Source organism: Ornithodoros turicata, unplaced genomic scaffold, assembly GCF_037126465.1.
Source record: "Ornithodoros turicata isolate Travis unplaced genomic scaffold, ASM3712646v1 ctg00000916.1, whole genome shotgun sequence".
NCBI classification, from domain to species: Eukaryota; Metazoa; Arthropoda; class Arachnida; order Ixodida; family Argasidae; genus Ornithodoros; species Ornithodoros turicata.
The window spans coordinates 565454-589454 of record NW_026999418.1 but is presented as its reverse complement, the minus strand read 5'-3'; the positions used below and the strand labels follow the sequence as shown (position 1 = coordinate 589454).

The 24001-nt window shown below is 48.2% G+C and overlaps 1 protein-coding gene across 1 annotated transcript in view; it reads left to right on the top strand.

Annotated features, from left to right (window-relative positions):
* The window catches only part of LOC135375686 (sodium-dependent dopamine transporter-like), a 36359-nt gene extending 18181 nt beyond the window's left edge, over window positions 1-18178 (top strand). Inside the window, exons 2-5 of the mRNA XM_064608343.1 lie at window positions 12342-12441; window positions 12532-12632; window positions 15295-15453; window positions 17038-18178. Coding sequence (XP_064464413.1) covers window positions 12366-12441; window positions 12532-12632; window positions 15295-15453; window positions 17038-17286 — 585 coding nt within the window. The 5' untranslated portion in view covers window positions 12342-12365 and the 3' untranslated portion in view covers window positions 17287-18178. The remainder of the gene's footprint in view (window positions 1-12341; window positions 12442-12531; window positions 12633-15294; window positions 15454-17037) is intronic.
* The last annotated feature ends 5823 nt before the right edge of the window (window positions 18179-24001 follow it).

The window sequence follows — 24001 nt, the reverse complement described above, 5'->3', positions numbered from 1 at the left end:
TTGAGAGCCCAATGTAATTCTTACCAGGCGGAGCAGGCTGATGAGATGGTGCTTTGTGCCAAGGATCAGCACAGTGGTTTATCCAGAGTTCGAAGCATGGAGGGGTGTTGAAAAAAGTTGGGAGGGGGGTCATTATTATAGTTACACCATTACCGACATGTGTCTACAGCTGAAATTGGAAGGGCACCCCCTGTAGGGGAAACTTCCACCTAGTATCTTGAAGGCTACGGTTTCACGGTAGCCATCTTGAATGTATTTACGGGCTTCCTACGGCGGGGCGCCACCGACGCGGTTTCCGTGGATGACCCCGTTACGCGTGGGGCAGCTGGGGACTGGACGCTTTGACCTTGGGTCTCTCCTCTATGCCATTGAACCCGGCGTTTATAAGTGTGTAGAAGGGACGATTGTCTCGTAAAAGTGAGACGGCGAGTTGATTTTCATGCTTTGGTGTTTTGAGTAGCACGATGGTAGCTGCCGCGCGCGTAGCGTGTGACGAAGACTATGCAAAATATAATATATTTGAGATATATAAAAATATATATCTCAAATCCAAAATGGTCAAAGAATCGTCATAAAAAATTGACTAAATAATTGAAGTAAGCCGTGAAGAGTCTGTTCACGTGCCGATCGGTAGCAGTTTTATCTCAATACAGCTTACAGAAACAGGATTTCTTGAAATGAATTATGAAATTACCACTTCTATTTGAAACTATAAGTTCAACTCACAGTGCCATCAAAGGTGAAGATAACCCTTTTTTTATATAAATATTTGGCGGCGATTCGTGTTATCGCTTTGTGAGATGACGAGAGGTGTGATCTTTCGCCACGAAATGTCGTCAATTTCACTAGTTTATTTCAGTCGTCTCCGTCGCATTACGCGGCGCTGATTGCCCACAGTTAGCTGTGAGGCGATCGTTGTACTTGCGAGTAAACAGAGGATCGGTCTACAGACTTCAGAGTTCAATTCAAGAAATTGCATTTGCATTGCAAGATAGGTATCGTGTGAAAAAAATTCCTGGTAGCAAAATGGATGCGACAGCACTCCTTCCCCTTGCCTACATAATAAACATTTACCGTGGTGGCCCCTCCTTCCATACACTGGTTCTTCCTTCTGTTACCCCACATGTAGAAAACAAAGAAACTAGTTTTAAAGAAAAGGGAACGAGACAAAGACGCGCGTGCTCTGGGGAAGGAGCAGCCACCCACCGCCTCCTCGTCCATCAAGGCAGATTACAAACACTTACGCTAGTGTGACGGATCCAGCAAGTACGAGGAAACAGTTACCCTCATCAGCCTCTGAAGATATGCCTTCTCTGGGACTCTTCTCAGCGGTACTCGTTGCCCTTAAAGCAATTGTCTCTGCTTTTCCTGGTGCGTCACAACTGCCCGAGGTCCAAGCGCTTCTGGCACTGGAGGCCTTATCTTCGCATCAGCATCACGGCATTGTATAGAAAGACCATGGCAATGCAGTGGAATCCTCGAAGCCCGCGTAGCAAGCTCCCTGATTTTAAATTACATCTACAACAGCACAAGTTCCCTTTCATAGCTATATGCGAACACGGCATGGATTCTAGACATCGCCGTCAATGGATATACAATCTACCGATCTCATCAATCCCCTGAGAGCAGAACAGCGCTATCCGTTCGCAATGACCTCGTTGCTGCGCAAATCGGGTCAGTTTGTCATCGCTCTGATGATTACGTCACCTGCAGGATCCGCCTTGGCCCCATGCTGTTAACGGTCGTCAGTATCTATATCCGTCCCGTGGTACAGGTCCCGTGGAGTGACATCGAACGCTTACTTGGTTCTCTAGAAGCCCCGGCGCTTGTGCTGGGTGACTTCAATGCACATAACTCGGCCTTGGGAAGCCGAAGGACGGACGGTAGGGGAAGGAGGTTGTTGGAGGCAATGGAGAATAATAACATGTGCATGCTGAACAACCGCGAGCCCACTTACATGCGATACCCAACGTCACTCGATGTATTGGACCTCTCGTGGTGCTCAACCGACATAATTCGCCACTTGTGGTGCGCCACGGACGTCGACACTACAGGTAGCGATCATTTTCCTCTATGTATTTCGCACGACAGACTGCCCCTCTCAGCAACTACTGGACTGATTTCTTTCACAAACTGGAGACTTTTTCGTGCGGGCCTCAGAACATCTATGTAAACCGGTATGTCCCCAGAGGCTCTCTCTCAAGCCATTACCCGCGGTATTCAGGAAGCGGTGGTCATGTCTAAAAGGGTAACAGGCCGTGTCGGTCATTCCCCAGCAATTAACCACCTTAGAGCATTACGTCGCCGAGCAGAAAGAACGGCCCGTCGGACAGGGCAACTTACGAACATTCTGTAATACCGCAGGATGAAAGCTAAAGTAACACGAGAACTTGAGAAAGAGGACAGGAAGCGTTGGCGTAAGTTTTGCAACCACCTTTCACCGTTTGATCCGGCCACAAAGATCTGGCGGACAATCCGATCTCTGAAGGAGGCGCCTCCTCAAAAGAATCCTCTCGCGGCCTTGGATATCGCTAAGGGTGTAGACGAAAACACGCTAGCGACGGACTTCTGTGTGGTACTAACGACTCCGGCGGCTGCCTCGACCACTCCACTACACCGCAGTTTTGTCCACAGTTTGACTGCTGAACTTCACCAAGACTGGCCCCGCCCCCGGAAGTTATGGACCGAGACTTCACACTAATCGAGCTAAAGGCAGCGTTGCAGCTTGTGAACGCCGGCTCGTCCCCTGGACCCGATAAAATCACCTATGCCGCCCTGCGAAACCTTGACGGGCGGTCACTCCAAGCTCTCTTTCATGTGTATAATACGTCTTGGCAACAAGGATTTTTACCACATACATGGAAGGAGGCATTGGTTGTTCCCATCCTGAAACCAGGCAAGCCCCCAAATGCCCTATCCTCCTTGCGCCCTCTGAGCCTGACAAGCTGTATGGGGGGGATATGTTTATTAAAGATAAAGAAAAAGCTGTATGGCGAAACCGATGGAGAGAATGGTTTTGCATCGCCTCGACTGGTGGCTCGAAAAACAACGTGCGTTCCCTCACGAAATGGCTGGATTTCGTCGCCACCGAAGCTCCATGGATCCAGTTCTCGACCTTGTCTCTACAGTTCAACATGCTCGTGCCCATCGACGGATCGTCCTATCGGTTTTCCTCGACATCAAGCCCGCATGATACCGTCTCGCACATTTGTGTGCTGCACGCCTTGCGCTCGTTTGGGGTATCCGGTCGGCTCTTCATCTGGCTCCAAGAGTTCCTTACGGACCGAACTGTCGCTGTCCGTACGTCCCAAGGCCAAGGCCCTCAGCATCCAGTTCCACGAGGAGTCCCCCAGGAAGCATTCTCAGCCCGACGCTCTTTAACGTGGCGATGGCCGGCCTACAATCAGTAATTTCTCGTAAAGTGTCGTTTTCCGTGTATGCAGATGACGTCGCCCTTTGGACAGTAGGCAAATCACGCCCAGCCGTACAGCGCCGCATGCGGCTCGCTTTAAATAATATCCATACGTACCGCACGCAACTTTGGATGGACCTTTCTCCCGAAAAGTGTTTCGAGCTCCCTTTCACCCGCAAAGCTATGGCCAAATTCCCTCTTTGGCTTGGTAAAAAGAAGCTTGAGCCGGTACGCTTCCACCGCTTCCTTGGCGTGGTAATCGACTCGGACTTGCGCTGGGCTCGGCACATTAAACACCTTGAAACTAAAGTGCAGCGAAGGCTCCCCGCAATTCAACATCTTTCTGGCTCAGAATGGGGCTGTGATCAGCGTTCCCTGCTCGCGGTTCACGCGGCATTGGTGAGGGCGACTGTGCTTTGCAGCCTTCCTATCGTGCACAGGATAGCCAACCACTTCATTAAATACACTTCGGTCCCTCTTTGCTCGAAGCCTTCCTCGATGCCTCGGAGTTCCTAGAATGGCTGAAACACGGCAAGTACTGGCTGAAGCTGGTGAGCTCCCTATTGAGGTTCTCCGTGAACGTAACACGGCTCCGCACTTCCCCCGTTTGCGTGCTCACATTCCCCGCCACCCGCTCCTCAGGAAAAATTCGATACCGCCCTGAATGCAACTTCTATCAAGTAGCGCAGAGGACACGCCTGACTCTCACTGGCTCCATAGCTAAGGACATTATACCGCCGGAAGGCCCCTGGTCTCTGCCGGTACCTCCCACTTTTGTACGTCTTCCAAGCCTTCTGGAAAGAAGAGATCAGGTCCCCCCTCAAGTCCTCCGCGCCCATTTTCATGCTCTGGTAGACGAGAAGTTTTCTACGTTTACGGCAGCATATCCCGATAGCGCATCCCGAAACAACAAGTCTGCCTCAGCATTCGTCATACCACCCGAAGGCGTACCCTCTCGCTACTTCAGTCACTGCGCCGTCAGAAAACAAGCTCGTGTGAATACACGGTCAAGGTCAACGCGGGGAAAAGAAAGGTAAAACAAAAGGGGGAACACTTCCCTCTCCCCTCAAATACCGTGGTCTTTTCTTTGTGACAACCAAGGAGGCGGGGCTAAAGCTGAATTTGTACTAATTTTTGGGGGGCCTGTGGTTATCCCCTGGAGGACTTCATATTTCTGTGAAGAAGTGAGGTTCGCTTGGCAATTTTCAGAGTTCAATTGAAAAAATAAATTTTTCGGAATTAAAAATTGTCCAGAGTATTCCTCAATGGTGGAAAAATTTCCCAGAAAGTAATTGCCGGAAGTCTGACAATCCTCCGGCGAGAATTTTTTATCACCTTAGGTGATTCTGAGATGGGCGAGCAACACGTCCTGATTACCACTCCAAAATATAAGCCGGGAAAATGTATGCAGTAGGCGGTCTTCTTAGTGTGAACCTTTGCCGTAATCTGCCGTTACGTATTTAATGCATCTTAATTCCAGTAAATATGCTGACAAGCTAATCCTACTTTCTTTTATTGAAACCAAAAGTGCACGGCAGATTTTGTGGAGAGCAAAAGGCACAAAGCGCACTGTTTGCTATGTGGATTGAGCTTAGGAACTTTCAGTTCGCGAGTATACGGCTTTGGTATCTACCATTCGCATTTTGTCTAATAATAATAATAACAAAAAAACATGAGGAAGATAAATACGGTTGAAAAGGAAAAAAGTTCGCAGACTGACGCCTCGGTTACAGTGACTGACGGCAAGTTCCCGATTTTAATTCAATGAAACCAATACACTACATTAAAAAAAAAGAATGAAGAAAATGAACGGCATAATTCACAGAAAGTTCATGACAGAAAATCGTCATCGTCACTCCAACTCCCTAGTCTCGCATCACGGTTCATGTCGACCGTCTATCACGAACACGGAGGTACCCTTCCATTTCTCGGTCCAGAGTCGGGAACGTGCCAGGCGAGAGCGCGAAGTATTTACACAAGACTCGTAATGAGGAACGCACATGCACGTGACCGCATGTAGCCGTACGAAAATGGCCGCGGTCAAAGCGTTTGCATGTAATGCGATCCTTGTTTCTCTGCAGACCACAGTACTTACGGAATCACTTCTTCAGAAACCTATGGGCGATTTTCGTTCGCACAAGACACGTGAACGCTCTAAACTACCATCTCAAGATTGGTACTGGCGTGTTCTCTTCACTTTTCTCTAGTCAATGACGTGTTTTTTAGGGGACAAGGTTGAGCCGTTTATTTTTAATAGATTAAAGTTTGGCGCGTCTCGAACATGTGCTGCCATATCGATAGAGTGTCGCACACTAAAATATTTGCGAATTCGGGCTCGATACAAATCAACCGATAGTCCTAGAATTCTACAAAATGTGTCATTGACAAGGGTAAAGCAATGAGAACACGCCAGTACTTCTGTTTTGTCGATATCTTACGCCGTTTCAGCGCGGTGTGCGAACAAACTTTCTCTATTGTCTTGCGCAGACGTGATTGCCCCTTAATTAGCTTTGTAAGATATCACTGCAGTAAAACACGCAGTATCACTGCAGTAGATATACACTGTTTATATAAAACAAGGACACGTGACGACTAGCTGCCTCAAAACGATGTTGCCATACATGACGTGCGACAGGGCAGCATGATTGTGCCATAAGCGACCGCTGGAGGGTAGATACACAAATGGCACGTGCATAGAGAATCCAGGGAATCCCTGTGAGCACGAATATATCGTTCCTCTTGTTCCGACAGTGACAGAGTGATCGTCTTTGTCGCTGATGTGCTCACCAGCTTGTTTGGTGGCATCGCTATTTTCTCCGTACTGGGCCACATGTCCCTGGAGCTGGGAATTCCTATTGAATCCGTTGCAAAAGCAACAACAACAACAACAATAAATGAAGAAGTGATGATGACATGGGATGTTTCCCCGTGGTAGCCACAGGACACTACCCCATTTCACAGTGGTTAATATGAGAGGATGAATTATGGTGAGAATGAAGCAACGACAGGTCGGAGTTCTGTTTAGAGCTCTTCAAGGAGTCCAGTGGCCTGCATGAAAACAAAAAGGGAGCGAAGAGCCCGGCACTGATGTTCAGGGGAGCTCCATGGGCCAAGTACTTTGGACAAGCTGAATGGTCTATGGTCGAGGAGTTCAAGTTGGCGTCGAAGTACCCGGCGTTCACACGTGTACCGCTCACAGTCCTCGATGATATGGGGGATCGTAGCTGGGGTGCGGCAAGCTAGGCACAGCGCCGTGTTACTGTAACCCAGCTTAGCACGGAACGCAGGGGTGAAGGCGACGTTGAGTAGTAGACGCCGCAGGAGTGTCGTAAAGCTGCGAGGAGGAACGGGGAGGGTACTTTGAGACAGACTTCAGAGATAACAAGATGGCATACAGCTCCGCAGAGGTCGACGAAGTGCGATGTGACAGGCGGAACCCACATGATAGTGACTCCTCCGGTATGACAAAGGCAGCGGAGGAGCCATCCGACGTAGACGAACCATCTGTGAACACAGCCGTGCGGCCTCTGTAGTTTGTATCCATCATTTCCAAAGTAGACTGCTTGAGAACCGAAACGGGGATCTGGCTCTTCGGCCCCAGGAGGCCAGGGATGTGTGTCGAGAGGGATGGGCTCGGCAGTGTCCATGGTGCCACTGAAGGGGCGGTTGGGGCAACAGTGAAGCCAGGGATGTTTCCAGATGTTACTGTAACGCATAGCGAGAGTTTACTGTTCTTCCGCCTACGTAGCTTTTGAACCAGAGGATGACGCCGGTGGTGAGCGAGCAACCGTAGGTAGTGTCTGATGGTTTCTCTTCGGCGGAGGACATCGATGGGTATTTCCCCGGCGTCGGCGATCACCATCCGTGTCTCAGCGCTGCGCGGGACACCAAGGAACGTCCGCAGGCTGCGTGCCAGTGTACACCGAAGCTTGTGCTCAGACGTGGCTGATATACCGTGCAATACGGGCAAGCTGTATAGCAGGGAGCCGCGAACCAGAGTTTTGTGGAGCACAAGAAGATCCCGCTCAGTGCAGCCCCAGCGCACGCCGGCAAAGTGGCGAATCACATTCCCTCAGCGCTGAGCCTTTGAGATGATGAAGTCAATGTGCATTCGCCACGACAGGTTGCGGTCCAGGATAACACCCAGGAACCTGTGAAACTTGACTTGTATGAGGGGGCAATCCCCAATCCGCAGTTGGAACCTCCGCATCTCTCTTCGAGTAAACGGAAGGACAGCGCTTTTTTCGGTGGAGATATCCATCCCCGCGTTCAAGAAGAAGTTGTTGATGGCATCCAGTGCTCTTTGCAACCGATGTTGAATTGCCGGCCGGGACTTTCCGACAGTCCAGATACACACATCGTCCGCATATATGGAGAGATTTACTCTCCTCGGTAGACATTCCTTGAGATCAACCATGACGATATTGAATAGTAACGGGCTTAGGACACTTCCTTGCGGGACACCCTGCGGAACAGCAGTCTTTTCTGTGTCACCCTCGCCTGTTCTGACAAAAATTTGCCTTTGGCTCAGGAAGTCGGAAAGCTATGCAAGCGCTTTCCCAGGCACTTGCGACCGAAGTAACGCATGCAGAACACCGGGGGGACTTACGGTGTCATACGCCCGCTTGACGTCCAGGAAGACAGCCATCACGATTTGCCTCCGGGCTTTCGCTTCCTCAACAGTAGAGACCAAATCCATCACCGAATCCATTGAACTACGATGCCTACGGAAGCCTGACATTTCCTGGGGGAAAACACATCTCCTCTCAAGCCACCACTCGAGCCTGTGCAGCACCATGCGCTCCAGAACTTTGCCTAGGCAGCTTAAGGCTGACAGGCCGAAAAGACGCCAGGTCCAAGGTGTGTTTTACAGGTTTCAGTATGGGAACCACTAGGGCCTCCTTCCACTGAGCAGGGACTTGTCCATCTCTCCATGATTTATTGTAGATCTCTAAGAGGGCCAGAAGGCAGGTGTCATTCAGGTTACGGAGCGCAGCATAGGTGACCAAGTCCGGACCAGGTGACGACTTTTTCCGAGAAAACGCCAGGGCCGCCTTGAGTTCTGCAACCGTGAAGTCTGCATCCATGTCGGGGTCCGATGATAGAGGAGCTTGGCTAATAGCGCGCTGTAGCTGCACAACATGTTCCTGAAAGCCTGAACATTTCGCCGCCTCGGAGCTCGCTGCTATGATCTTGCAAAAGCAGGTAATGCAATTTCCTGCTCATATAGAAGCAGCCTGATGCTTTGATCTTCATGCTGAATTAGATTGATAGCACAGAGTGCCCAGGACGAATCCCTTACTTGTGCTTCTCTCTCAAAAAAAGTTTCCAGTTTTTTTGTTTTTTTTAAAGACATTGCATTTCTGCCGTATTTCTTTTGAAGCATAAAAAAAACAAGTTTATCCATCGCAAGGTATCACATGAGGAGCACAAGCAGCGGATAGCTGGGCACCGTGTACGCTACCATTGCACCGCGCACCGTGTACGCTAACCATTCTATCATTGTTCTAGAAAGGGAGGGGAGTCGCGACATTGCGTCTGCAACTGCAAAGCTGCTGAGTCACGCTCGCACCTACTGTGCTATTAACTTCGGATAGGTTTTCTTGGTCATTGCGCTTCACGGTGTATGACACTAACGTACACTGACACTAACGTAATTGTCGTGTTGGCCTCCGTCAGCTGCCGGAAAAACCACGGACTGCTATAGGATGGCAGAATAAAGCTTTGAGAACCAACTATTGATAAACGTCAAGCAAAGTGTGCGAGCTACATAATAAATGTGCTGTCTTTTTGCTGCAAAACTGTCTTATCCTAATTTGCTATTACACAAATGAGATATTCACGTAAGCGAGATTTCGATGTTGGATCATCTTCGTATTTTCAACAAAATCGGGCAAAGCATCCCGTTACCTTTTTTAGTAACGGTAGCGGTACTCCGTTACGTTAACAAAGAAGTATCGGTATCGCAATACCATATTTCGGTAACTGGTACAACACTGATTCTGAACGTGCAGTACAAATGAAAGGAAACCTCGTCCACTCTAATTAAGCATATCTCTTATTTACAAAGTCTTGGTGTGAAGTAATATTAGGTGAACTTCGGTGACATGCTTTGACCCTGGGGATTCACCTGGCAATATGAATAGGAACAGTTTTTTAACGAAGGGATCTGGCTATTGACAAGTAAGGCCAAGCGTGGGACCAGCCTAATACAGGAACTTCACTCTGGAGCTGAAAATCTGGACACGGTATGGAAGTGTACCAGATACGGCTTGACGAGGAAAGAAAGTATTGGGAGCACTGAGTAGCAAATACTGGAAGTATTTTAAGTACCAAAATACCGGAAAAATATTTAAAACACTATTTTGAGTACGTTCTCAAGATACCGATTTGGGATTTTGAACATGTGGATTCTTAATCCCGGGATATTGGGATACCCCCTTCCAAATGCTCCATAGTCTTCTGGTGGAACACGACACCTTTCGGCTGATGTGCTCGTGAATGCCTCCACAAATTGTGTGTGCTCAATGAGTTCGAATCGTGTTCATCTTCACCAGACATATCTTTGACCCCTGCCACACCTGGAACGCTTATGATAACGCCACAATATGAAATTGGGACAAAAGTTTACGGAACAGGCGAGCGGAGACTCTCTTCGGTGCGACACCCTGGCGGAGGTGGGTGAGTTCACAGTTTCAGAAAGGTGGAAGGGTGCGCTGTCAGCGATACAGACACCCAAGGGATACCGGAACTACAGCTGTGTGTCGCTAACAGCGCACCTCCCACCCCTGCGAAACAGTGAACTCACCCGCTTCCGCTAGCCGCTTGGGTGTCGGACCGAAGGAAAAGTACGCCGCTCGCGTTTCCCGTCAACTTTTTTCCCAACTTGTACACTTCGCGTGACTAGCATATGGTACGGGTGCGAACACAGGTAGCAGGCAGTGCCAAGGAGTATACACTTTCCGTGAAGCAATATCCAGCTGAGCAGTAACAGTAAACAATAGCATGTGTACAGCTGACTTACGGTGACCACTGAAGCTCCTGAATGTCGCCTCCGACGCATCCGTAGTCGAATGGTAGCAGTGAGCACAACGAGATGTTGGGCAAGAGCACACATACAGACACACATCCAAACCGACACTGTCTCTCGTGGACAAACTGCGCACATACCAAGCCGGCGATCCGAAGCAATACAGTGAAGTGCAAGTGCGACTGCATGGGGGTTGGACGGGTAGATCAAGGATCTTCGTTGCAGCCCATGCGAAAAAGGGCGCGCCACTGACAAGGTCACCTGCCAGTCATCCCCATGTACTTGGTATTGTCCCACGCGACCATCACAGGCGAATGAATTCATTCTACTCCGCGGACCGCACGCAAGAACTGAAATGTAGTAGACACCGGTGGACATGTACAGGTTGGGACAAAAGTTTACGGAACGCGCGAGCGGTGTACTTTTTCTTCGGTGCGACACCCTAGCGGCTGCCGGAAGCTGGTGAGTTCACTGTCTCAGAGGGGTGAAATGGTGCGCTGTTAGCGACGCACAGTGGTAGCTCCGGTGCCGCTTGGATGGGCTTGTGATGGAAGCTACCGCTGTGTTTTGCTAACGGCGCACCCTTCCCCCCTCCGAAACAGCGAACTCACCCGCTTCCGGCGCCCGCTAGGGTGTCACACCGAAAAAAAAGTACGCCGCTCGCGTGTTCCGTAAACTTTTTTCCCAACCTGTACGCTATCTCTAATGGTATCTACTAAATTTTTGCTCTGCGAAAGCAGGCGAACATTAACCTGTGCTTCAATTCCGAATTGGTATAGAGGTTGCAAGATTTTATCAGGTAACCTCGAGGATAGAGATAGCTTAAAAAGAATGGCGGAAAGGGTGTGATGTGTTGGCAGTGGGTGTGTCGCCCTTTCTAGGCCGTGGACCCTTTCCCAAGCAGCACAATGTACTGAAAGTCGAGTGCAATAGGGGTGGACGGGTGGTTGGAAGGCCTTGGACAGACTCCTGAAGCTAAAGAACATTGATAAGACACACACACTGTCCACCCCTTTTGCACTCGACTTTCAGTACATTGTGCTGCTTGGGTTAGCACTCTTCGGTTATGAATACATGGTAAGGTCGGTATAGCATGACAAGGCAGCTCTCCGATTACTACAATTACTCCAATCGATTCGCATTTCCAAGAAGGTACACAATCAAACAATACTGTTTTTCAATTGAATGATGACAGCTGAACCCACATCACCAGCAGCACTGGGGTAGAATATCGCCCCTGGCGATGGAGCTCCCCATTCGGGGTCTCACAATACAGCTATTGTTGAAGAAAAGGCACCAGCGGTGGGGTTCCAACACACGCCCTCTGCTTACTGCTTCCGTCCTCAGATGTCGCTGCAGCATAGATTGTTTTTAAGTGTGCACCGCGCTGTCATTATTCGTGAGAAATGAAGACAATGCTATTGCTACAGACACGGATCGGCGCTAGGACCCTATGAGGACCACAAAAGCCATTACACGATAAAGCACCTGCACCGCTTTCATCCTTTTGACATCGAGGGTCATTTTGATGCAGAATAATTAAAGGTCAACGTCCGTTCGCACCGTTCGTATATCACGAGGTTCGAATGTTGGGGCCTGAAAGAAGTTCGCGCATTCCTACACAGCGCCCGCACTTCTTGATCTCGTCGCTGTTGGTCGAGAGCCTCATGTTTTCAATGCCACCCTATCTGACCACATCCCCTGACTGCCCGAGAACACTTGCGTCAAAGAGACGAAATTATGGCGTACCATCGTATGTGTTTCAAGAAAATGAATGACTTGGTGGTTATGCTTGTAAACTCCGCTGCGAAAAGGTACTGTGTGTGAGTGATACGTGATACCACATGAGCATGGTATATATACAAAGGTGTTGACTCGTGCTTGCAAAATATGTTGCAGGGCGGCCAGTATGTCCTCAACCTGATGGACACTTACAGCGCAGGCCTCTCTCTCATATTTATCGGGTTTTGCGAAGTCACAGCTGTTATGTGGATTTACGGTAAGAGACAGCAGCGCCTACTATACCCGATATACTCATGTAGCAGCCGTATATCTTGTTCCTTTCTTTTTCTCTCTCTTTTGTGTGCAGGCGTGAACAACTTTTCAGAAGACATAAGCTTCATGGTCGGATCGACTCCATCTTTGCTCATGAGGATTTGCTGGGCTTACGTCATTCCAGGTGTTCTATTCGTAAGTGTGGCCCCTTTCTTATCATTCGCTTCCTTCTCTTATTACTGACATCCTGGCTGCGCTATGAAAGTCATAGTTACTTCTTGTCAGCGCAGTGCAAGACTTCGTTGTTGGTATACGAGGCGGCGGGATTGGCAGCGTCTTCAATTCACCTAACATGACAAAAAGTCGCATTCAAAATCTGCTTGTCTGGACATTATGGTGTCAACGCTATTTATCTCGAGGAAGATTTTGAAATCTAAGTCGCGAGGAATTGAATTTTGCAAATTGCCAACCTAACCAACCAAGCCAACCTCATGATATTTTGACGGAAACAGAAACCATACATGCCGTATTTACCCCATTCTATTGCAAAATACATTCACTGTTACAAGTAATAGCCGGAGGAAAAAATTGTGCCGTTTCGAGGAGCGTAAATTGCCGGCTCGCGCTCAGATCTCCAAAAGAAAGAAGCAATGCGAGGAGGTCATGTACCTGCCCTTTCACTTTCCCTTTTTCAAGCTTCTGTTAATAACGGCAGCATGGTTGCCAGGCATAGTTATTTGAAATGAGAGCGAGAGGGAAACAGGAAGGGGCGGATTGCGCATTTAATGTGAATGCATTATTGGGCTACCCCATCAGAAATTCCTGTGGTCTGCGCCGAAAACTCAGCTCGGACGACAGATGGCGCCACGGGAATCGTGGGCGCAGAAAAGTTTATGGTAGGGTATTCGTCGTGAATCCCTCCCATTTTTCCCTATACAGCTCGCGTGCGGAGGGTCGCTTGAGAACCCGCTCGCGGCTAGGAGAGCCTAGCGGTTAGGAGTGCACCGGGGCGTGCTTGCAGGTTGAGGTTATCACGAGGCGGCTGCGGGCGTTGGAATGTTACGTTATCTTACATCTTCCAAGCGAGACTGCAGGGATAGGAGTGCGACGTCTTACTTCGTCGTGGCGTGGGCCTGCCGAAGCGGTCGTTCTCGGGCTCCCAAGCAGCACAACATCTTAACCCAATATATTGGTCCAATACTGGGCCGGTATTGCCAATATCGGTCCGATACTGGGTCAAGATGTTGTGCTGCTTGAGTCCCATGTTGGTGGCCGTTGTCTACGCGTTGCAGTAAATCCATTTGGGCCTGTCGTCATCTCCACAGGTTGCATGTGAATGCTTCAGATAATTAAAGCCAATGGCTCTCGAAATAAGTATTTCAGCACTCACAAGCCTTCACTATGTACGTATGGTAAACCCGCGTACACATTCCCCGCTAATTCGCGTCAGTGGATCCTTACTTCTTGACGCCAAACTCCACAGCGCCGGTATGCTCTCTAGCATTGCATCGTGACTCATTGCAGTTCTGCTGCTACATTTGACCCATTTCTGCAAACCATTACGTGCAGTTTAAAAATCATCTCAGCATTTTCTCGCATCACTCCTCCTTGCGTCAACTGGGTGGCCGCTAAGTTTTATTTTCCCCGGCGTCTTGCATTAACTTGACGGGAAACTGACCTCGGCCTACAGTTTGCGCCCGTCGAAACGACGGTTTTCGCCTTTTTCTTTCAGCTGTTACCAAAGTAGTAGGGAAGGTATTTTGCTTTGCGATGCGGTAGAATCCGACGTGAGCTTCGTTTCCGTAAAAAAAAAGAAAACGAGAGAAAAAAAAAAGAAAGACGTGATCTTGAACGATGAATGAAGGAAGTCACTGAAAAGGTTAGCCAGCTGCAGGACTTCTTTCTTTCTTTCTTTATTATAGACACATGTTACATCAGTTGTTTAGGGGCGGCCAAAAAGCGGCAATATTGGGGCTTGAACCCACATCTTCTGGATTACCAGAAGGATCTACTTCTGGACCCAGAAGATGTGTGTTCGAATCCTGCAGCTGGCTAACCTTTCCAGTGACTTCCTTCTTTCATCGTTCTTAGGCACTTGAGGCTTTGTATGTTTGTCCTCTCTTCTGTGTTCCAGCCTCAGAACATCAATTTCCAACGTGATGTTGATTTGGCATATTTCGGAGATCAATTGGGAAAATTCAATTTCTCGTAAATTAAGTTCGATAATTTCGACAACTCTCCCATTTGGGAGATTTGCCTAGTCAAGCCCATTCGGACGTTTAGCTACTCTTCCACTCGAGAGAGAAATAAAATTGAAATTGAAATTAAAATAAAAGTGCTCAGAGGTAATGGTAAAGTCGCCCCCGAGATAAATATAGTTGACCCCCCTAATGTTTAGCCAAGTACATTTTTTATGCGATTATGTATCACGTTAGGTGAACCACCCTGTATATATGACTCCCGCAAGTTAAGGAAGAAACTCCACGCTTAGCTAGGGTACTTGAATACTATAGCTCCGTGTGTCGCCCTTCGCAGAGGCGAACGCCGCCATGTCGCCGTTTTGGTGCCTACCGGTCACCATGCCTCGATGTTGTGGTCTGCTTTCACCAACTTCCTCAGACTGCGAGTCTTGTCAGCAGAGAGCTGACAACGCTTTGGAGAAGATAGCGCATATCGGAGCAGACGACGCTCTTGTCTTCACCATGTGAACTACTCCGTGTGAACGAGCTCAGCAAGCCAGATTCTTTGCCCATTCCCTGACGGCCACAGCAAGAAATATGCAATAATGTCGACACACCGGCTGTCACATGATGACCAATATTCCTGGTTAGGACAACCATGTTACCTCTTGTTGCAGGTGCTAACATTCCACGGCTTTTTCCACGCCATCCCGATAACATACAACAACACGGATCCTTACCCAGAATACGCAAACATCTTCGGCTGGTGCATCGCTGCTTTGTCTATGGTGCAAATTCCTCTTTGGGCTATCGTGGCTCTATATAACCGGCGAAATGTAAGAGCCGCGTTTACTTGCATAAATCAAAGTGTTCAGTGTCTCCTCGATCTCATGAGTGATTTCGTACCTGAAGCTGCTGCGAACTCTCCTAACCCAGCGCATGAGCGAATTGACGTCCTTCATGATATCGCTGCAGTAAAGGCCGACCCACGTGCTGCGTATTTAGGCGCGTAACACACAGCGTGTCATGCTCAGCGTAAAATTTCACGCAGAGGATCAGTTTTCTCCACGTGAAACAGCGCGTCAAGAGGGTTCTGAATTTCACGCTGCGCAAAAGAGTAGAGCATGCGCAGTAGCCAGTCGAACCGACGACCGGCCGCGTATCACGCGGATTGAGCAGAAGTAGTAGTGTTGCGCGGGTTTCTCATATTCACGCAGTGACTTATTTTCACGAGACTATGTGGTTCGGTCTGCGTTAATTAGGGTCCGCGTAGCACGCGCGCTGATTTCACGCAGTGAAATACGCACCATGTGGGTCGGCCTTTAGACCTGCGTCGGCCTTTAGATCCGTAGAGCGTTAAGCCCTTTGGGCATCAGGACAATATTTAAACCAATGTGCAGTCTGACGAACGTGTTCACGAAACCGAAGGACCGCGCGCCGGCTAATGAACAAAATGGTGTAGTGTATAAGATCAGTTGCCAGGATTGTGAGGCGAGTTGGTGAAACAGGTAGACGACGAGTGACACGTATAACAGAACACAAGCGCGATGTGGCCAGGGCTACGCATGCTACGAAGACAAAAACAGAATTGGTCGACCATTGTTGGTCTAAAGGTCACGATTTTGATTTTGATAACGTGACGACCTTGGCGCGCGAGCAACGTTGGGGCCCTAGAAGATTTTTAGAATCTTGGTGTACCAGGCGTGATTCAACAGCATGTAACGCCCTCTGCCGGAGGTTTATTACGATATCTTGGTGGATAAGTAGGCTGATCTGTACCTTCGGACACATTGTGTACTGATGATACTAGCTGAATAGCTCGGCGAAATGTCTACGTCTTCAATACTTTTTTTTTTCACTGTTGTGTTAAGCCGGAGATAAAACACCTTCTAAAGTATTTACACCTGCTGTAGCGCCTCTTACAAGTTTATGCACGCAGTGAATGACTCCATAAGGTACAGACCGACAAGCGAAATAAAGTATACGGTGGCACGCTTGATATTACTTTCGCCTTGACCCTTTCTTCGCTCTTGATCAGCCGCATGGCCTTGTGTGTCTCCGACACCGCGAGGAGTTCGGTCTAGACCAACTAGGGTTCGGCACGATCTCGTAACGGTTGCGATTAGGTACGCAGTACTTCGCTGCATGGACATCCGTACCGCGTTGCATCCGTAACGCACGAAAACGTAGCAGTGCGAACTACTCATACACCACCAACCTATAAGGTCACGCCTCGTGCTGCTTCTTCAAAGGCCTTGTTTTGAAACGTCCTGCTGTCTCCCGATACAGATGTCACACTAGCTGTGCGTAGACTACTTGGGAACAAATCAGGCACAGCGAAGCAGCTCTATAAACGACACATAATTTATGTATTTAGCTTTGAATGTCACAAGATTAATGAACCACGTTCCCTCTTCCAGAATCTCAAAAGCGCATTTCTACCAACTGAAGACTGGGGACCAAGAGATCCACAAGATTTTCGCGAATACCGTGCACTACGGTGGCCCCTCGAGAAGCCACCTTCACAAAGCCCTCCGGCCCCAAGCCCGACTAAAGTGTTGAATGTCCCTCATGATGCCCCGGCTGTCCCTCATAATGCCCCGGATGCGCCTCATAATGCCCCGGATGCGCCTCATAACGCCCCGGATGCCACTCATAACAAACCGTGATTGTTCGTTTTTCGGAAAGCTATCCATTGCCTGTCCTTTCTGCCGTGCAGAAAGTCTATACATCAAAATTGCTGACCTAATTTCTTGAAAGCAGAACAGAGAAGTGTCCATACTAATAAAAATAGCGTACGTGATAGTAATGCACGTTGTGGCCGTTGTAACACCGAACTTGCGAAAAGTCGTAATGAAATGAACCAGAAAGAAGTGGCAAGACCATGACTGGTGCAGGCGTGAGTTGCTTGGCTTTCATGGCTTTGTATCGCTTTGTATAGCAGCTCGTTCCGACCAAGTTGCTCGACTTGCTACACTTGCCAAGCACAGAACATGGTTTCTAAAGACATACAGGGTGTGTGTGCAGATCAGTGTTGTACATAGCAGCGCTACTTGTAGCGTCGCTACTGTATTCACTACTTTTTTCAGTAGCAGAGAGCGATCCCGCTACATTTTAAATTGGTAACGGAAAAAAGTATTTTCCGCTCCAAATATGGGTAGCAGCGGACTCTTTGTCCGCTACCGTTAGTTTTCACACTCAGTTTTCATATGCAGTATAGAAGTCTTGGAACGGAAATAAAAAGCGAGATAACGGCGAAGCAGAATTTTTCTTGTCGTTCTACTTGTTAATCAGGCAGACTGCCGTGATGATCTTCCATTTCGCAAAGTCTCATAAGCTAAGCGCAACAGGATTATGAATATAATACGCATATGGACTATAGGAAGCTGGTTTCTGTCAAACAATCAGCTGCAAAACTAGAGTGAGCGTGTTGATAGCACATTTCAAACTGTTTTGCTATACGAAAATATATCTGGAACGCAACGACATATCGCCATAGTCATTGCAGTCCAAACGTACCGCCGACTTTGCTTTATCGTGTTTGTGCCTGCAGGTGAAGCATTTCTGGCAAGATTAGCCTGCACAGTTATTTTCTAGTGACTGTGTAGGTATATGAGCCACACTATATGAAGAAATAAAAAAAATTGCAGAACGTCACCGTCCTGTCATTTCTTTTTTTTTTTTTTTCGAAAGTGGTGTTCTTGGCCAGTGAAACGTCCGCGTTGAAGTCTCCGACGACGAGAAGATTGTGCGGTAAGGCGCGACTATAGTACACACTATAAAGTCGCGGATGTGTTCTGGCGCGGCGCGAGGCGAGAAGTAGCATACAGCCACCACGTGCCCTGTGAGAAGCTGCACAGCACAAATTTCTCCGACGCCGTCTCCAGGAAGGGTGACTTCAAGTGGGGTAGCCAGTACTCCGGAGCAGGTAAATGGCGACTCCGGCCGCTCGGTTGCCCTTGCCACTGCGACGCGCCCTGCAGCAACACTTGAAGCCGTCGACTTGTATCAGTCTCTATGTCTTCATCCACGTCTCGGAAAAGCACAGAAATGATGTCTTACGCAGGACGCTGTACGGAGCGTACATTTGGGGGCAGCCGGTGTCAACGAGTATAGGGCTTGTCTATTTGTTCCACGCACTGCCTAGTTGATGGCGCTTAGGCGGTGCTTTAACAGTCGATGAAATTCGTCCGTCAAAGTTCTGCCGATATTCGCCGTTCCGCGATAGAAGTTTAAACTCATTGCCAGCTCACTCAGGTATCTGACTTTCCATCGATAACGGTTGTAAATTGGCGGGATTCTCCTCCTTATACTCCCAGCGCTGCGTGCATGTGCGATAAGAGTTTTGTGCGGATATGCGAATGCCGACGACGCGGACGCGATCTCAGGAAAGTCTCCACAATGCAGTTGACGCTGTAAAATTGTACAAGTAACATGATTCGTGTGTCTCTACCCGCTGTCTTTGTCGTCAACAGTGTTGCCAGGTGTTCAGTGCATGCCAACATGCTTATTCATGCCCTCCGCACACCTCCCTTGGTGGCGTGGTTCAAACTTCAAAGCAATTGATTGTTTACAGTGTTTGACACATCTAGAAATAAGTTGCATTATTAACTGCTGTGCAGTACTGGCATTGCGATGTTTGAGCACTTACAAACATATGCTGTACGTGCAGCCAAAGGGCTCCGGCTAATTTTTTTCTCTTATATATATATACAAGGTGTCCCAGCTAAATGCAAACATTTCTTAAAATATATATAATATATATATATATATAAATATATAATATATATATATAAATATATAATATGCTGGGAGAAAGGGGTTCGGACGACCGCGAAATTAAATAGGTACTAACAAAATATGAGGCAGACAACGAAGATGTAGGAAGTAGAAAAAGGGGGAGTTATTTATTTACTAGTGGAAAGTTAAGGGGGAAGTCAACGTTGCGGCGGAAGCTCCGCCTTCGTCAGGACTGAAGAATGACAAATGACACTTGGGAGTTTTATACGGTGCTACAATGACGTCACAATCGGGGGGTCCCGCCACCTGGCGGCCGTCAGCAGGTCAAGTACAAGGAAGTGGTTGAGTCATGTCCGGTGAAGAGGTCATCGTCCGGGAGGTGGGATGGAATCCAAGGGCTGTGGACTGTTGTTCTGCAAAGAAAAGGGGAACAAGCAGCAGTACACTATCTAAGCAGATAAGTTTCTTATTGTTGACAGTACACCAGGGTCCTCGTTTATGATAGATTGGAATTTGTAGATAAGGTAAGATTCGCGCTGTTCTCGGCACCGGTCGGAACTGAAGTTTGTTTGAAGAAGGAAAATTGAAACATCGTTAATTGAATGCCCTGGCTGGCTAAAACGGCGTGAAACTGGAAGGTTCGGTTTTTTCGTCACGTCCGATCGGTGATTGTTAAATCTGATTCTGAATGCGGTTTTTGTCTGGCCCACGTACTGTGCTTGGCATGCGTTACATTGAAGGAGATAGATAACGTTGGACGAATTACAGTCTAGGTTTGCTCTAATTGTCACTCTGAAGTGAGAACTAGTACTTTCGGCTATGGTGGTGTTTTGCATTGATTTGCATATTTGACATCTGCGGCCTTCACATGGGTGACAACCCATTGGTGAATCATTTGGTTCGTTGATTTTAGAATGAACTAAGCTATCTAGCAGATTGCGTGCGCGCCTGTAGGTGACACGAGGTGCCTGCGGAAAAATTTCCTTTGTGCGCTCGGATTGCTGAAGTATGCTATAGTGTCGATTCAGTATACCCTTAATGTTTGGGATATTTCCAGCAAATGTTACGATCAGGTTGATAGCGTCCTCTTTTGTGCTATTTTTTCGCGTACCGAATAGTGACTGGCGCTCTATTTTTCGGGCCCTGTTGAGAGCGTCTTTCACAAGGTTCGGTGGAAAATGGCGGTCAACGAATGTTTGTTGCAACTGATTTAGATTCCTGTCAAGATCGTCATCGTTCGAGCAGATTTTCCTGTACCGAAGGGCTTGACTGTAAGGGATGGCAAGCTTTGTATGCCGTGGGTGACAGCTATGAAAGGACAAATACTGTTGGGAGTCAGTGGGCTTCCGGAATAGGTCGGTGCTTAGAACTCCGTCTTGTAGTCTTACCTCAACATCTAGGAAGTTAACAGTTGCAGTTGAATACGTGTGGGTGAAAATATATAATAAATAAATAAAATATAATAATATAATAATAAAATATAAATATAATAAATATATAATATATATATAAAAATATATATATCACTTTTTCCAAGATGAAATCAACTACAATACAGCATATGCTGAAGGACACTCCTTACGAGGGCATTAGCGAACTCCTAAGACAATGTCTTAATGAACTTTAACTAATTAACTCTTTAATTATAAAGGCTACGAAGTTGTCCCAATGAGAACATCTGGTCCCTTCGGCCACCTGATAACGGAACCGTTTTCAAAACAAAATTCCGTTCGATAGATAGTCCGCAAAAATACTCGTGAAGGACCACCATTTTCTCTTTATTTCGTTCATTGCGCATCATCCCCCACGCGTCTTTCCTTCATTCCCAATGTGAGAGGGTGAAGGAGCACAGTGCCACCTCATGCGTCGAAGATGAGTTTTAACTTGCGAAAAAAAAAATGTATCGGGTGACTCTATCGGGACTGCCCTTATCTTGGGTTGCGTTTTGTGTTTTCTTTTAATCTTTTTCCATGACGCAAGAGGCGATAGTGTCTCTCACATTGGGAGTGAAGGAAAGATGAGACCACGAGAGAAACGGACCGAAGAAAAGAAAGGGTCTACCAGAGTAAAGGCCCGTTCCGACATACAGCGCTTTGCTCCACAGCGCTGCACCACAGCACTGCAATACAGCGCTGTATTTCCACTGTGGGGTTCGCACTTGCAGCGCTTGCCCCAGCCAGGGGAATGAACGTGTAGTATATTTCTATTGTTGGGAAAAACTCACGTGACCTTTGACGTCGGGCCAAGCGTTGGGCCTCGGTAGAGTAGTTTTTTGCTTTGTTTTATTTTGTCTCTCTGGGTGACGTAAAACGACGCTGCCGAGGCGTTCTTTTTCCCTTTCCCCTCTGTTCTCTCCCCCGCTTTGGCGGTTCTGGATTTTCGTTGACATCCAGTGAAATAAATAAACGCGGACGCGTTGGCTCTTTCTGTTGCACAAGCTTCTTTATTTTTCGGGATTGGTATTTCCAAATCACACGTATGCAATCTTCTGTATCTGCGCCAAACACAAACTTCACATGAACATTGTTTCTGAAGTTCGAGTAATGTGCCAAAGCAACTTCGCATTCACTGTTAACTGATATGTCTCACGTGGAAGATTTCACAGTAGATCAGAAAATTCACTGCACAGGCACACACATTCACAAATCCAGCATGACAGAAAACATGTCCATATCCCTTTGCTGCTTGTGTAGTGTCACATGTCAAGGCTGACCCGTCACAAAGGAACCTGTGCAGCTGCTAAGCCGAAACATGATGTTCCAACCACTCAGAGTGGTATATCCATTCGATTGCGTTCATACAGATGCATTTCTGAAGCAGATATGAGTTGAGCAGTACCTAGTTGATACCTGAGCAAGAAAGACCAGAACAAGGATCAGAAAACGTGAAAACTAAAAATTCTACCGGCCGATATATATAACCGGCCGTTGCGTATACGCCACAGGTACGGTGCTATGCTATGCTACGCTAAGCGGCAGAATGGAGTAGGAACTGACTTACCTGCCATCGAGTGGAAAAACAGTATTGATCCTTCTTGAATCGTTGTCGCGCCAAGCAAGCGAAGCAGACCGGCGCCTTCCACTTATCTATCACTGAATTTACTTGCAGAAGTATCCAAGAGGATTCGAGTTTTGCAGAGTCAGTATCGACGGGCACTAAAAACCATCCAAAGCGGTACCGGCAAAGATGCTTTGCGTGCGTCCCCGCTGCACCATATTTCGAAACTTTACGGCGAGCTTCTCCGGCACCCCAGACACGGCGGTGCCGGCTTACGCGCGCCACGAAAAGGTTAAAATTTCAAACCGACCAATGAGCGCTCGCATACCAGGGGAGCGGCCGCAGGAGCCAATGGGATGCTCTCGGTAGAGAACTCGCGCTTCGACGTAAAAATTTTGACGTTTCATGACGCGAAAGGCTCGCAGCGCCTCACTTTAGTCCGCAAAGGAACTCGCGAGTTTCATCCCCTTGCCCCAGCGCTGTACTTGGTGATCTCGCGTGATCGAAAAAAAAAAAAAAAAAGTCAGCCCCGTCACGTGAACGCGGCGCCGCGTTCTCATTGGTTCAGGGAGCCTATCGCTGGGAGACAGCGATGGGAAAGTTCATCGAAGCTCAACTTCGCCAAGCGCTGCTTTCCATCGAGTCGCAGCCGGGAGAGGAGGGAAAAACAGCGCTGTTTTCCAGTGCTCTGGAGCAAAGCGCTGTATGTCGGAACGGGCCGCGGGTCAAACGTCAGAACGCAATAATGTGCATGAGCACGTATAAATCATTTGCGGAGACGAATGGTGTGCCGCCCATCATTGTTGCTCCCCTTGAGAAGCAGTGAAGAGGTGCCGGCCCTTTTAAACGAGTAATGAGGTGACATTTATCATCGCTCGAAATCCTACCTTGTCTGTCAAGCTGTCCACCAGGGGTCCACCCCGCAAAAGATTTTCCCTCTGCGCTGCGTTATAGCTGTGCAATCGAATTTACAAAAAAACGGTCGGAGAAAGCAGCCGCGGACGGCCGACGCGATGCTCTCGTGACGTGGAGAAGGCGCCGTGCCTCCTTCTTGCAGCTCGCGCGCCGTTTATACATGCTTGAGCTGTGCCGCCGTACGTCACTGGTCACCTGAGGGGAGTAGTATACGTCACAACGTCCTCTCGTTCTGCGATGCTTGCTTTTCACGAGGAGGAGGATTCTTCAAAGGTGTGCGGAACAGAACCCCCGCGCTCGCTCTGTGGGGCGCCTACTCCAATCGTTCATTCGCAGGAACCGATTTTATTCGTTGGAAAGCACTCTGCAGCGAAACAATAAAAAAATAAAAAATTGGGGGTCACCTCGGTGCTCCTTAGGACCATTGCTGTACATGTCCAAGGCAACCAGAAGGCATAGTGACTTGCTGTGAAACATTGATGAGACACAACACCTGTGCGCGTGACTGTATTCTATCATATAGTCTATAGACTGAGCAGCAACGTCAGCGCCCCAAAATATGCCACGCGCGGTAGTTTAGCAGACGACGTGGCACTTTCAAATACATGGTCTCGAGTTGTTTGCACTTGGCAAGATGCACTGCTTTTTCTGTGGATTTCCTACAGGTTTCATAGCTCTCCTCGACGGTACCGCTTGGAACACCACGCAGAACCCACGGATGAAACTCTCTAC